The 15,714-nt window shown below is 43.0% G+C and overlaps 1 protein-coding gene across 1 annotated transcript in view; it reads right to left on the minus strand.

Moving 5' to 3' along the window:
* Positions 1 to 1,110: 1,110 nt before the first annotated feature.
* The window catches only part of AGK (acylglycerol kinase), an 87,140-nt gene continuing 72,536 nt past the window's right edge, over positions 1,111 to 15,714 (minus strand). The window contains exons 12-16 of the mRNA XM_082661979.1: positions 13,076 to 13,223; positions 12,514 to 12,608; positions 6,134 to 6,204; positions 4,062 to 4,146; positions 1,111 to 2,623 (exon numbers count right to left, since the gene is read on the minus strand). Coding sequence (XP_082518105.1) covers positions 2,486 to 2,623; positions 4,062 to 4,146; positions 6,134 to 6,204; positions 12,514 to 12,608; positions 13,076 to 13,223 — 537 coding nt within the window. The 3' untranslated portion in view covers positions 1,111 to 2,485. The remainder of the gene's footprint in view (positions 2,624 to 4,061; positions 4,147 to 6,133; positions 6,205 to 12,513; positions 12,609 to 13,075; positions 13,224 to 15,714) is intronic.

Here is a 15,714-nt window from a genome sequence, read left to right on the forward strand (position 1 = left end):
CCAACTTATAGCAGTCAGATATATAAACAAGATTGTTTTATCAAAACCTCATGGTAACTGCAAACCAAAAATCTACAATAGATACACACACAGAAAGGAAAAAGGAATCCAAACACTAAAAGTCTGTCATGAAATCACAAGAGAACAAAATAGGAAGGAGAGACATAAACAAAATGAAAAGACAACCCACAGAGTGGGAGAAAATCTCTGCAAACGATGTGACTGATAAGGGATTAATCTCCAAACAGCTCATGCGACTCAATATCAAAAAAAACAACCCAATCCAAAAATGGGCAGAAGACCTAAATAGACATTTCTCCAAAGAAGACATACAGACACATGAAAAGATGCTTAACATCACTAATTATTAGAGAAATGCAAATCAAACCTACAATGAGGTATCACCTCACACCAGTCAGAATGGCCATCATCAAAAAGTCTACAAACAATAAATGCTGGAGAGGGTGTGGAGAAAAGGGAACCCTCTTGCACTGTTCGTGGGAACGTAAACTGGTGCAGCCACTATGGAGAACAGTATGGAGGTTCATCAAAAAAACTAAAAACAGAGCTACCATATGATCCAGCAATCCCACTCCTGGGCATATTATCTGGAGAAAAACATGGTTTGAAAGGATACATGCACCCCAGTGTTCACTGCAGTGCTGTTTACAATAGCCAAGACACGGAAGCAACCTAAATGTCCATCAACAGAGGAATGCATAAAGAAAATGTGGTGCATATGTACAATGGAATGAATGAAATAATGCCATTTGCAGAAACATGGGTGGACCTGGAGATTATCATACTAAATGATATAAGTCAGAGAAAGACATATCATGTGATAGCGCTTATATGCAGAATCTAAAAAAAAATGATACAAATGAACTTATTTACAAAACAGAGACAGACTTAGAGAAGGAACTTATGGTTACTAGGGGGAAAGACGGGGAAAGATTGGGAGTTTGGGATTGACATGTACACACTGCTATATTTAAAATAGATAACCAACAAGGACCTGCTTGTATAGCACAGGGAGCTCTACTCAGTACTCTGTAATAAACTAATGGGAAAAGAATCTGAAAAAGAATAGATACATGTATACGTATAACTGAATCACTTTGCTGTACACCTGAAACTAACCTCCAATACAAAAATTTTAAAAAAACTTGAATAAACAACACAGAAAAACTGCTTTTTGATAAATGAACTCTAGGATAAAGAGCATTCTAATAAAATGTTGATTTTTTAATTATCAAAAATTTATAATATTCATCAATTGTATTTCAATAATTTATAACATTTATTCTGTACTGAGTTAACACTTGAAGAACTAAAAAAAAGTTACTTCCACTTACATTTTTTGGTGGCAAGAAGACAGGTCCAATGGAAAGAAAATTTCAAGCATAAAAACATTACATTATGATAGTATTTGCTGAAAGTGGTTTGGAGATAACCATACAAGGATAATCGACATTTTCAATGACAAAAAACTTATTTTTGTAAATGGAGGATGACTGTTAAATTGTTACGTATTTCAATTACACTGAATATGTTTAAGACAGTGATGTAACAGTTTTATTTTAAAATATCAATATTTACATGACACCAGAAAGTACATACTTTGGCAACTAACTTCCATGAAAAATTTTAGCTGTCAACTTAAAACTGAGGGGATACATGATTTTTCAGAATACTTTTAGGAAATACCTAAGCAGAGTAGTGTGTGGACCGCTGCTTTACAAGACTGTGTCCTGTTCAGTTTGGGGGACACCTCTTGTAGTAGAACCACCTGGGGAAGGTGGACACCTTTTTAAAAATGCAGATTCCTGGGCTCCAGCCCCAGACTGAGTTATTAGATTTGGGTTGGGCCCCAAGTGAGTCAGTTTTCAACATGCACCCCAGGTGGTTCTCATGCAAACCAACATTTAAGAAGCACTACTTCAAGGGAAAAAACGTATTTTACAGTATTTCAGCCATGGCTGAAGAGGGAAACACCTCAGGTATGTTTTTGATTAAGGAGAGAACTGAAAGACGCTAAGAATTGGAGCTCACAGAGTAGCAGCACCCGTGGAGGAGCCTGGGGAACGGGACGAGGCCGCAGAGGGCAGGTGCTTCCCTAGACTTCCCAGGGCAGCCACAGAGCCCACCAGGAGAGGACGAGCCACTCAGCCCAGGACCCTGCTTCCCACTCAGGGGAGCGAACAAGGCCTAGCCCTTCTCCATCCACTGAGGGTGGGGATTTCCTGGAACTAGCCTGAGGAAAAGCAGTATGTGGAAGGGACGGGCTGTCACAGCAGAGTCAAAGCATGCGCTGCTGGGAAGCTGGCTACAAAGCTGGGAAGCACTAGAGAGGAGGGTGGAGGGTACTTGCCATGAACGGGCCCTTGGGATCCTCTGACAGCGCTGCAGGGACGGGGAGGCCTTGGTTGCCTTTTGGTCCCAGGGTAGCCTAAAGTGCAGTCTCGGGCGCCCACTTGCACCCCGCTCACTGGGCCGTGCTTTGCAGCAGCTGCTCCCTCTTCCGAGGGTCACAGAAGAACTGTAGTTTCCTGGGGAGCAGTTTCACCTGCACGGGCATCGCCTCGTATTCCTCGCTGTCGATGCTGAAGGAGCCGCCTGTTCCCTGTGGAGAAGAGACTATTCACAACAGCTCACGCCCACGCTGGCTGGAATTCGTCATCACTAGAGCACCGGAGCAGGTTGTTAGGGAAAAGGTCCTCCTCTCTGAGGCTCTAATGTTCTTTGAAAAGAGTATTTCGGTGCCTGTGTCAGACACGGGGCTGGTTCTGGAAATAGCCCTATTCTACCACCACGAAAAAGGTTTCAGTGGCCTCTGTCTCCTCCCAGAGTATTCTGGGATTTGTGAAACAAGGTTATCATTTTCAAATGCTTACTGTAAGACAGGGTCCTGTCACGTCTTTAAGGAAGTCATAGAACATACGTGTATGTCCTCAGCCCTAATCTTTCTCAAATGAAAAGCGAGAAACACAGCCAATTCTCGGAGGAAAGCCATTACAGCCACTTGATGATTCTCATGGTTCTTTAGGACTCGCTTAGCTTTATACCTAAGGTATAGCAACATTAATATTACAGATTCTGTAAAACCCTTCTGTAACTCATGCATTTAATTCAACATTTGCTGTGTTGAAACTATGGTGCCAGCCACTGTGGGGACACCTACCTTTTTGAACACCTTAGTTTAAGAGCCACAGGTCTTCAGAGGCCACCTGTAGTAAGTGTTTTTCCACTTATAGGTTATTCTACTAAGCTTGGCATTTCCCGGTACAGAAAAATTCACTGCCATCCTGAAAACTGCTTCCAGATCCTTTTTTAAAAGTGTGAAGCTAGGACTTCCGTGGTGGCGCAGTGGTTAAGAATCTGCCTGCCAATGCAGGGGATGGGTTCAAGCCCTGGTCTGGGAAGATCCCACATGCCACAGAGCAACTAAGACCGTGTGCCACAGCTACTGAACCTGCGCTCTAGAACCCACGAGCCACAACTACTGAGCCTACGTGCCACAGCTACTGAAGCCCCTGCGCCTAGAGCCCATGCTCCACAACAAGAGAAGCCACTGCAGTGAGAAGCCCGTGCACCACAACGAAGAGTAGCCCCCACTCACAGCAACTAGAGAAAGCCCACGCACAGCAACAAAGACCCAACGCAGCCAAAAATAAATAAATAAACTAAATAAATTAAAAAAAAAAGTGAAGCCATAATCCACTACTAACATTTGCTAACTGGAGAACTTTGTGGGTATAGTAGCTATCTGCATAATTTACATTCAGAAAAATAAAAGCTCGGGAGACCTAAGGGTCACTTTACAGAACCTTGGCTTGACAACACCGGAAGTCTTCAGGAGTCCAACTCTAAACCCGTGACTCAGAAGGGGCTTCCGTCATCTTTTCAGGTCTCCCTTAATGTAGCCCAGAGCCTGGCACAGTGCTCAGCACGTATAAGGTACCTAAAAAAGGGTCTGTTTATAGGAAGGAGGGGGAAGAAAACAGGAAGGAAGACAGACCGGGAAAGAACCACAAGCTCTGGGACAGCTCACCCCCGCTCACCTCAGGAAGAAGCAAAGTGCAGCGGCTGGCCTGAAGACACTCGGTGCCGTCAGCACGCACCTTGGGGTCTCTCACCTTTTTACTTCTGTTGGTACAGGAAAAAGCAAGCTTGGAAACCAGTGCTGGCAGCTGCATTCAACTGCAAGAACATAGCAAGTTCTGCCTGTCTTTTGATGATATGAAATAGATGGACTCATGATCTCTTGACCCATGGGGTTCTGTGAATAACTTTTCCCCCAGTGATTCTTGCTTAGTGTTGAGATCCATTCTAGTTTGAGCAGGTTTATTTACTGCAGAGAACTGTGCTTGAAGTTAAGACTGATTTTTCTCTGAATTGTTTTTTATTTTTAAAAAGTTCCATGTATACCTAATTCTTGGGCTATTTAAAAAACTCAAATTTAAAAATTGGAATGAAATGAAATTCTTTAGAAAAAAGTACTAAACTTTTGATATTTGGTACTTCTTGTGAGTCTGTTACTTAAAGGAGAAAATTTTTTATTCTAATTTAAACTATTTATATGAACAACCAGTCTTAGTAGTTCTAGAATGATTCTCCGTATTGATATAAACAGTCTACTTAGCACAGTGCATCTTTACTTTGACTACATGGCTTTAGAGTAGGATTATCAGCCTGTCCGCGCACGCGTGCGCGCGCACACACACACACACACACACACACACACACGCTCCCCCTCGTGTATATACCCTTCAGCCAGTTAGCATCAGTGGAAAAGGGGTAAAAGCTAATCTCAGTCCATTCTTTATCATTAATTAACAAGAGTAATTCTTTCATCTATGAAACTTCGTCCATTTTCTAAAGCAGCTTTACAATGTTCTTATCAGATACCCAGAGGAAACGGACATTACTTGATTTCACTTCCTGTAGAGACCAAAAGGAAACCATGTTATTTCTGCTGCTGAAGATGACGACAGCAACAACGCAGAACATAATGACTTCGTCTAATTTAAGCAGTATCACCGGTTTTTCTTCCTATTTTTGGATGTCAGTATTATGAAGGAGATTCAAATATAGCTGGTCCCACTGGCCAGACTTTCAGTTAAGACACTGTGTGGTTTGTGGACCCTTCCTAGGAGAAGAAAGACTTTTCCCTTCTTCCTTATACTACAGTTAAGTAAATCAAAGGCTGCAGAAGCAGCTATTCAGCAACTGAAGAATTGGTACCAAAGGCAAGAATAACACAAACTGATGAAAGACATTGTACTGCCGGTGCTGGTGCAGAGAATGAAGTAGCCATGGAGACCCGGCCGCGGCAGCAGAAATGTCTAATCCTTAGATGGGCGCCAGAGGGAGCTCTGAGACAGAGCTCATAAAAAGCTGAGAAGATTCCCAGTTGGCATGGTAACACACAGCCTCCTCAGATGCTTTGAAGGCTGGCAGAGGGTTGAGAGCATCCTTAACCAATAAAATTCTGGCAGAGGTAGGGCTTAATAAATCAAACAGGACCTGGAAGGGTATTTTGTAGTGGAAAAGGGAAAAAAGCCTGGAAAATGTCCAAGGTACTCAACACCTTTCCATCAATGCCCTGGGAGGAGGGCAAGGTGGGCTGACATGAATGCTAACGGATGCTGTGAAGTGCTTCACACTGAAAAAGAGTTTTCCCACACAGTCCCTTGTATGAGACTCAAGAACAATCCTGATGGAGGTGATTCTACCACACCATTCTATACACAGGGAAGAGGATTCAGAGAAGGTAAAGGGTTTGTCCAAGTCATAAGGCCAGTGAGTGGCAAAATCAAGATTTGTACCCAGTAGTTCTGACCCTGAAGCCAAAATTCTGGGCATGATACCACACTACCCTGAATCCTGTCGTTTCAGTCGAAAGACAAAGACGGCTCCCCCATACTCTGATCTTCCCGAAATGAATGGGGGAGGCCAAGTAGGAGAGGTGCACTACACATGCCACCTCAAATGACAAGGGGATGCTGTGGTTCGCAAAGCAGACAAGTCCTCGGTTGGATCTCTGTCTTGGAGCGCATGGGCACTCAGATTGGTGAGTGTGAGAACACAAACTACTTAAAGCCTCACAGCCTACAAACCCCCGTCCACTTACCCTATAGTTATGAAGTCTCCTTTGCTGACCGTGTTGGGTTCCATGCAGATGTTCATAAAGTCTTCTTTGCTCTAAAAAGGTTAGAAAACGAAAATTAATGCTCTAAATTTTGGCTCATGCAGCCTGTTGCCCATAAACCTTAGAGGGTCGCGGTTGGAGCTGCGTATTACGGAGGGGACTTTACTTTCAATGACTTTATCCTGAATATTATCCTCAGTCCTCTATTTTTACATTAAGACCTTTATTGAAGTGGTATTTACATACCATAAAATCCATCTCTATTGCTTGCTTGTTTTTTTACTACATACATAAGCTAGGGAAACACTCAGGCTTGGAGGGTTGTCAGGTTCTGTCACTCACTAATAATCGTAGCTGTTACAGTCTCTAGGGTCCCCTCCCTGGCAGGCCAAGCTTTCAGCCCCTCTCTCCCAGCAAGTCTCCACCCTCACTGTACGTCGTCATCATGCCGCACTGGCTGGATCAGCTTCTTGATGTGGAGAGCCCCCAAGTATCTGTGTTTTTTTTAAATGCTCTACATGCAAACTTGGTATGTGACCAGAGTTGAAGAGCAGCAATCCTTTTATGCCATGGCAATGTTTTTAAAACTACATTCCCAACCACAGAATGTTCTAGAAGAATTGAGCTACAAGGAAGTGGCTATAAAAACAGACTTGGTTCCTGTGCCACTCCCCACCCTCCCCCCGTCTCCCCACAATTTACCACCAGTTGGTGGCTAGCAGTACAAACCTGGCCCTCTGTAAATCAATCCCAGCACTTCTGTGTCTGCTTCAAATAGAGGTTTGTTTATTTTTGGACAGCTTCAAAATCTGTAGCCCCAGGATCACCCCCAGGCCTCTGAGAGCTGACAGCCTGTGCCTGAGATTAAAGGGCACTATCAAAGTACAACTTCACATCTCAACGAGGAATTACAAAACATAGAGGAATGACTCTGCTCCAGGGTCACCTTTTGTTAAATGACTTATTGTCACCTATGTACCATGAACTCTTCTAAGTGCTAGGGTTGTGTCAATGAATGAAAAAAACAATTTCTGCCTACAAAGAACTTACATTCTACCAGAGAGTGTGGAAGGGATAAACAAAACACAACCATGATAAAATAATAAACTTCATGTATATTAGAAGTATGTTAGAGTATATCCGTATAAAAATAGTAAATTGTGGACTGTGTATGTCTATTAGCATAAACGGCAAATTATAGAGTATATTAGAAGTATTACAGTATATTATAAAAATGAGATAAAAGGTGGTATTGGTGGCATTTTCAGTATATGTGCTACCAAAGCGAGCACGATTGGTGGCGTTTTTAAAGAGGGGTCCAGGTAGGCCTCACTGGCAAGGTAACCTCTGAGCAGACACCTGAAGGAGGTGAGGGCATTGTGGAAATCCAGGGCAAACTCCAGCAAACGTCACCTGGAGGGCCTGTTAAAACACAGGTCAGAGCTTATGGTTCAGTAGATCTAGAGCGAGTCCCAAGAATCTTCATTTCTAACAAGGTCCCAAGCGATGCTACTGCTGCAGACCCAAGGCCCACACTTTGAGAACCACCCGTCTAGGGACGCGCAGGCCCCACAAAGGGCACTGCCAGGGCAGGGGCCTTAGGTGGGAGCGGGCCTGACGTGGGAAAGAACAGCGAGGAGGCCAGTATGGCTGGAGCAGAGTGAGAAAAGGGGATGAGAGGAGATGGAATCAGAGGGTTCAGGCACTGCAGCAGTAGGGCCTTGTGCACCCCTACGAGGAAGTTGGCCGTTAGGCTGAGTGAAGTGCGGAGCCACTGGAAGGTTCTAAGCAGAGAAACATGATTTGGCTTTTTTTAAATTAGGGTCTCTCTGGCTACTGTGTTTAAAGGAGAAGAAAAGGGGCAAGGGCGGGGAGACCCCTTAGGAACATATTGTAATAATCGGGCTGAAAGACGATGGTGGCTTGGATCAGCTGGCAGCGGACACTGAGATGCGCTGGCAGTATTTAGAAGGTGAAGCCGCCAGGACTTCCTCTGAGATCTGATGCCACGAGAAAGAGGAGCCAGATGTTTGGCCTGAAGAATGAAAAGGGTGGAATTACAATCGACTGCGCTGCAGGAAGACGGAGGAGAAGGCAGGTTTCGGGGGTGGAAGGGAAGACCAGTAGCTCAGTTTTGGACATGCCAAGACTGAAATGTATCTTAGACATGGAAGGGGCTAAGTAGATATACATGCAAGTCAAGGATTTGACTTTTGTTGAGAGTGCAAGTGCGAAAATCAATGTGTTATGCTACAATGACAGGTTCAGCGAGAAAAAGCCTTATCTCAGTAGTGGCTGGAAAGGTACTTGATAAAATTAAAGATCCACTCATGATAAAAACTCTGAGCAAACTAGGATAGGAGTGGAAGGGGACTTCCTTAATCTGATAAAGGGTATCTACAAAAAAACCCCATCAAACTCAAGAATGAAGCAGTGAAGCCTATCTCTCTCAATCAGGAATGAGACAGGGACGCCTGCCATCACTGCTTCTGTTCAACACTGTACTGAGGCCCTAGCCTATGCAATAAGACAAAAGATTAGAAGAAGGTTAAGTATTTGAAAGGAAAAAATCATATCAACTGCACTAATCTATAGAAGATCTAAAGGAATCCATAAACTTAACATAATAATTGTTAGGTTGCTGATGCAGCATCAATATAAAAAATCATTACATGTCCATCAACTAAATCAGATAGTTAAAAAAATAACAATTTAAGAGATACTGTTTACAACAGTATCAAAAATTAAGATAACTAGGAATCTACCCAGCAAGACAAAATCTTATAGAGAAAACTATAAAACTTCATTGAAAGACATTAAAAACCTAAATAAATGAAGATACGCCGTATGCATATGATAGAAGAGTCAATATTGTAGAAATGTCGTTTCTCCACAGATTGATCTACAGGTTCAATGTAATGCTGAGCAATATTATAACAGATTTTTATGTGGAACTTAATAAACATTCTAAAGGATTTATAGAAGTCGGAGAGCCAAGAACAGCCAAGAGACTCTTTAAGAAGAAAAACATAGAAGGACTTACTATAAAACTATAATAATTAAGAGAAACATAGTATTAGTACAAATATAGAAAAATAGAGCAAAAGAATAGACTAGAAACATCTCCATGTATACAGATACTTGACGTATGACAGAGGTTTACTGCAGATCAGTGGGGTGTGGGGGGGAAGGACATTTCAATAAATGGTGCTTGGACAACTGGCTTTCTATATAGAAAGAACATAAAACTGGAGCCTTACCTCCATCATTCACAAAACTCAATTATAGGTGGGAGTACCTCTTTTTTAAATAAATATGAAATCATTTGCTGCAAATCACGTTAACCTGGTTTTTCATTTAAAAAGATACAATGAACATCTTCCCATGTCAATAAATAGAGAACATTTTAAATACATGTACCAAAATGTATTTCTCATCAGTGGCCTGATTAGTTTGTTTCACATATTTTGCTATTATAAATACAGTGAACATAGCTCTACAAGAGATCCTAATTTTCAAGCATTCCACACCCCTCAGGCCTCTTTCAGACTCTGAATGGACTTTTTTTTAATGATAAATGAACATTTTGAGCTATTACATGGCAGCTTCACTGTCTTTGAATATTTTATTGCATTTGCTTTTATTTTTACAAAGAGGATAGAAAAAAAATGAATGTGCTGCTGCTGCTAGTGATAAGCAGCACAGGATCATATATTTTTATAATTGTCACAAAGATAAAAAGCTCTCGGCACTCTGAATGGGGCTAATCTCGAGCCACGATCACATACATACTCACTGAACTCAATCCATTCATTGGTATTCAGTCATCAGAGCGAAGAACAAGGTTAAAGAACATGAACAAAACACTGGAAGTACATATCATCAGAGATTGAGTATAAAGGAAATGTATCATTAGAAATCTTATCTTTCTTTTTAAGATTCCTCTTTTTAACAGAGTATTTTTTTAACCTTAATACATTCACTTTCACCAACATTTTCAGACTCTCTACATTATGTATCATCTGATTATTTCTGAAGGATAAATTCCTAGAAATATGCTTAATAGGGCCAAGGGTATGCTTACATTTCAGATGCTTAATATATACTGCCAAAATGCCTTGGAGAAAAAGTGTTCCGATTTCTCTTTCCCTCAGGAAAACCTGACAGCCCGTTTCCCTGTCCACACCAACAGTGAACACTAGCAGGCTTTTTAATCTATGGCAATTCAATATTTAATATTTTAATTTGTATTTCTTTGATACTGAGCACTTTTTCTGTTTCTTTACCTATGAACTTCAGATAGAAGTTATATCTACCTGATAGTGTAGTTATGAGGATTACATGAGCTGACACTGTGTAAAATTCTTAGGACAGTGCTTATCATGTAGTAAATATAAGCGATTGTTTTCATGTTTATTTATTTCCTTTGTGAATTTCTAATTATGCTGCCTGCCTGTTGTTTATATTAGTCCTTTGCCCACTTCTTATCGATTATCCTAACAGTTAAGCATAAAGGAAAGCTATTAACTCCTGGTATATCACATCCTAATATTTTTCCCAATTTGTCATTAAAACAAATTTTTTTAAAGGTTGATAACTTTTAAAGGAAATCTAAAAATGAGTGTCATTAAAATTTTTGTTTATAGTTTCTTTTTTATTAGAAGTAAATGCATCAATATGATTTCTGGTTAGATGCCAGTCTTGGAAAGGCCTTGTCCTCCCAAGTTTATATTGATATCACTTAAGATTTCACTCTAGGGTTTTGTTTTGTTTTTTAATGCGGTATGCGGGCCTCTCACTGTTGTGGCCTCTCCTGTTGCGGAGCACAGGCTCCAGACGCACAGGCTCAGCGGCCATGGCTCACGGGCCCAGCCGCTCCGTGGCACGTGGGATCTTCCCGGACCGGGGCACAAACCCATGTCCCCTGCATCGGCAGGCGGGCTCTCAACCACTGCGCCACCAGGGAAGACCTCTAGCGTTTAATAGTTTTATTTTCTTACATTTAACCTTTTAATCCAACCAGAATCAATTCAGAAGGTGAAAAGAGCTATGTGATCCAAATGTTATACAATGGACATGCATTACCTTTATAATTAAAAAGCAATCCAATACTCTGAATATTAATATTGAAATCAAACTTCTCACTACACTTGTCCCCCTCATTCATCTTACTACATTCATATGTTCAACTCCATGTGCCAGTTTTCAGACTGACCAGGTTAGTTGTGAACATACTACTTTGATTCACATAAAAGCTGAACATAATATTAGTCCATGGTTAAGGATAGCTTTCCTACTGGCATTCTCATTAACATAAACTACTAAAGTTTTCTCTAGACCAGGGGTCAGTAAACCCTTACTGTGAATGGCCAGATAGTAAGTGTTTTAGGCTTTGGGGCCATTCAGTCTCTGTCACAACAACTCAGCTCTGCCGCTGCCGCATGAGTGGCCACAGACAACATGGGTATGGATGAATACGGCTATGTTCCAATAAAACTTTACTTGTGGATGTTGAAACTTGAATTTCGTATACTTTTACCTGTCACAAAATATAATCCTTCTTTTGACTTTACTCTAACCATTTAAAAACGTAAAATCAATTCTCAGCTTGCAGTCTATAGTAAAACAGGTGGCAGACCAGTTTGCTAACCTCTGCTTTAGTTGAAAAACTTTTTAGCGTATTATCTGTATCAGTACTATCCAGGAGAGCTTTTTGCACTATGGAAGTGTTTTATATTTGTGCCTTTCAATATGGTCGCTACTAGCTACATATGGTTATTGAGCGCTTGTCATGTGGCACAAGTAATAAGTTTTAAATTTTATTTGTATTAATTTAAATTTAAGCAGCTACCTGTGACTAGTGGCTACCATACTGGTCAGTGCATGTCAACAGATTGGACTCAATATGTAAAATAGAGATGTTTGTGTGTATACATATATACATCTATATAAATGTAGATGTATATATGGTTTTCTCTCCTAGAGGCCTAAATCTACATATTTAATATAGTCACAAAAATAATGGCTATTTACTCAAGTGAAAGTTCCACACAGTTTTATTCCTGTGGCGGATGGGATTAGGCTAACTCATCTCTAAAGGCCTTTTGCCCTCAGTTCTCTCAGGCAGAAGGCTTGGCGACAGATGCTCGATCAGAGCCCCTTAAGCTTTTAGGCACTTCACTCGCTGTTTCTTCTCACTGCTTATTCCTCAAAGGCACCCCACATCCTCCTGCCCTGATCCTTCCCTCTCTATCCCCACAGGGTAAAAATAAAAAAGTTAGTGGAAGAGCATGTAGCCTTTGTCACTTTTTCCCAAATGCTTTTCTACTTAAAAAAAAAAAAAAAAAAAAAGGCACACTTACTGCCAGGTCAAGCTGACTGTTCCGGGTCGTGATGGACAGTTCAAGGGTGGACAGCTGCACTTCTTTCCAGACCTCTGGGCTCACCTCTTGGGGGGCTGTGTGAATGCATTCGATACAGGTCAGTGTCTCCCATGAACATCTCAGCACCACCACCACGGCCAGCTACCAGTGGCTCAGATGGCCTCCCGAGCCCATCTGCTGACCGCCCCCCCCCACCCTGCTTAGTTTTCTTTATCTCATACTTTTGATACACAGGTTAAAGGGCCAGGCTCAAAATGGAATCTCTATGCCTGAGACATCCCTATAAAAGTAGCCACAATAACATAAAGGTTGGTGACAGAAAGAGGGAGTCACTGAGAGTCACAACTGACACAGGCTGTTCCCATTCATGGGACACTGCTGCTGCCGTTTGGGGCCTGCAGCTGTGCACACAGAGGGCTGAGTTCAGTGATGCTGGAAAGGCTTCCCCTGCTCTAGGAGAGTCAAACACTGAGGTGGGGTCTGCTTCAGGCAGGCCTGAGCTGACCAGGGCTTTCCAATCGTCAGTCCCCACGCTGCTCACCGTCCTGCGGCTGTACCCAGTAGGATGCGAGCCTTCGTAATATTCTCCTGTACAAAGAGGGCCGTGGAGGGGTCTCTTCTGCTCCACTGGGAGGTCGCTCCGCAGGTCCCGTGTATGAGAGAGAGGCTTGATGAGTCTGAGGCCACTCCTTTCAACGTAAAGAGACAAAAACCTTTATCGTGCAGCACAATTCCAAACTCTTGGGGTTTCTCTCTACAAAGGATAGTATTCCACCCATATCTGCTAACTAGTAATCTCCTCTCATGGGATGAAATTATCTCTAATTTGGAGTGTGGAATCCTCAAGCTTTCTTTTCCTATTGAAGGCCTATAGGAACCCAGTGACTGCGGCCTCCATTGCTCTCCTGACACAGAGCAGAGAGGAGATCAAAGTGGACCAGCAACCAACCACTGCTTACACTTGTCCAAGAAAACCTCAGTATGAACACGCACAGAGTCATCCGATACTTTGACTTAGAGATGGTGACACAAACGTGAAATCCAGTTGTATCACATACCTTCTTCGCTTCTGTCATCATATTCCACTCAGAGACCAGGCTGGTTTAGTCCAGCCTCGAAATCCAGCCCAAGGCCTCTCATTCCTGCTTCAAAGGCCATCACTCTCAACTCTAGATTTGTCTTCTTCCTGGCACCGAGTCCAGTGCCATGCTGGGTCCCATCAGTGTCCCCAGGGATGATGAAAACAACACCCTAGCCTCTCAGCCCTTGACGTCACCTCTAACCCACCACAGCCACCGATTTGTACGGCCACGTCCCGGTCCTTAGCGGTACCCGGAGCCACTCCATCGTAGAAATCTGAAGCCCTGGTACCCTACCGTCTAATCACTGCCCATATCCTTCTGTGCCCAGTGGCTCTTAGGGTGAACTGCTCCCTTGTTCTCCAGTTTCCATGGGGTGAATTACAAAAGAGTAACAGTTCCAACTCCTCTCACTCCACCTCTTACTCCTTCCCAAGTCCAGAAAGACCCAACCCCTTCTCTTCTCACTCTGGAAGTGGCCGTCCTGCGGACTCAGGCATCCACTGCTTCCTCACGCAGTGAGCTTACTTAGCAGTCTCTGCCCCGAAGGAGATGTTTTAAGTGGATAAATTCAATCTGGAGTGTTAGGAAATCAGATTGTGACCGCGTATCCAAGCTGTGTCCTTCACTCCTGCTGACATTTATAAAGCTGGCATGTTGATTTCCATATGCTTTGTTCCTGCATTTGGTTAGTCAGAGGAGGAAGAGAGGGGTGTGATGTGGGGGCCCGTGGAGACCCTAACCACACCAAGCTCTCAGTCGCACTGAGAATCCCAGCCCCTGACCACGCCATTTGTCCTCAGGCCAACCAGATGAACAGTGGGTTACTTTACAGCACTCTCTTTTCCCATTGCTTTTGGCCCTCGTGTCTTCTTTCTTCCATAATGTTTGCCCTGAAAAGCCCCTATTCTTAATCAATCTGTCACTAGGTGTCTGTACTTCTACATCGTGGCTCAATATTATTAGAAGGGGAAATAAAACACTCCTGCTGAGTACTGACACAGGGAAAACAATCACCCAAACGAGCATATCCACGTCAACAAATTCTTGGTCTAAGGTTGTCTACGCCACTTGATAATCCTTCTAAACCTATTTTCATCTTGCTTCAAAACTCCCCGTACTACCATCACCATCACCACCACCACCATCACCATCACCACCACCACCACCATCACCATCACCACCATCACCACCATCACCACCACCACCACCACCACCACCACCATCACCATCATCACCACCACCACCATCACCATCATCACCACCACCACCACCACCATCACCATCATCACCACCACCACCACCACCACCACCACCACCACCACCACCACCACCACCACCACCATCACCACCATCACCATCACCACCACCACCACCTCACTTTCAAAAGATCACTTGCTTCCTGCACTTCAGTGAGAATATCAAGACATCAGTGAGAACCGCCTTACCTCTTTATAAATATGTTTTCATCTGTACCTCTCCTTTATTTCTCTCCTGTCTCAAGGAAAAAGGCATCCCTCCCCCGTCCAAGGCTAGTCCAGGACTCTGGATCCCACTCCCTTCCATGTGCTCATGGAACTAGCTGAGTCAGTCATGCTTTTTGTGTCCTTTCTCTCTTCTCCTCCCATTCTTTTTCACTTCTGCTTCAGGAAATAAAGACACAGATATCTCTCCAATTAAAAAAAACAGAACACTCCAGTGGCCCCATATTTTTCACTAGCTTTTGTCTTTTTATGTCCTTCTTTTCAGAGTCGAGATCCTTGAGGGAGTGGCTCTACTGCCTCTACTTTTTGCTCCCATTTACCCCTGAACTTTCTTCAGTGCGGCTTCAGCTCTTCCACCCACAGGCTACTGAACCTTCAGAGGGCACTCACTTGCCTGCCTCTATTTAGACTCTGCCGTTGCTTCTTGAAATCTCACTCTCTTCTTGAAATTCTCTCCTCCATCGGCTTCTATGTCGGTACTTCCTCCTGGAGTCTCTCTTGGCGGTTCCCAGGCACCGTCTCTGCCTCTTTAAATGAAGGCTATTCCTGACCATCTATTCTCGACAGTAACTTTATCAAATCCATAGCTCAATGCCACTCATACACTTATGACATTT

This window comes from Grampus griseus, assembly GCF_964374135.1.
Source record: "Grampus griseus genome assembly, chromosome: 9".
In the NCBI taxonomy this organism is placed as follows: Eukaryota; Metazoa; Chordata; class Mammalia; order Artiodactyla; family Delphinidae; genus Grampus; species Grampus griseus.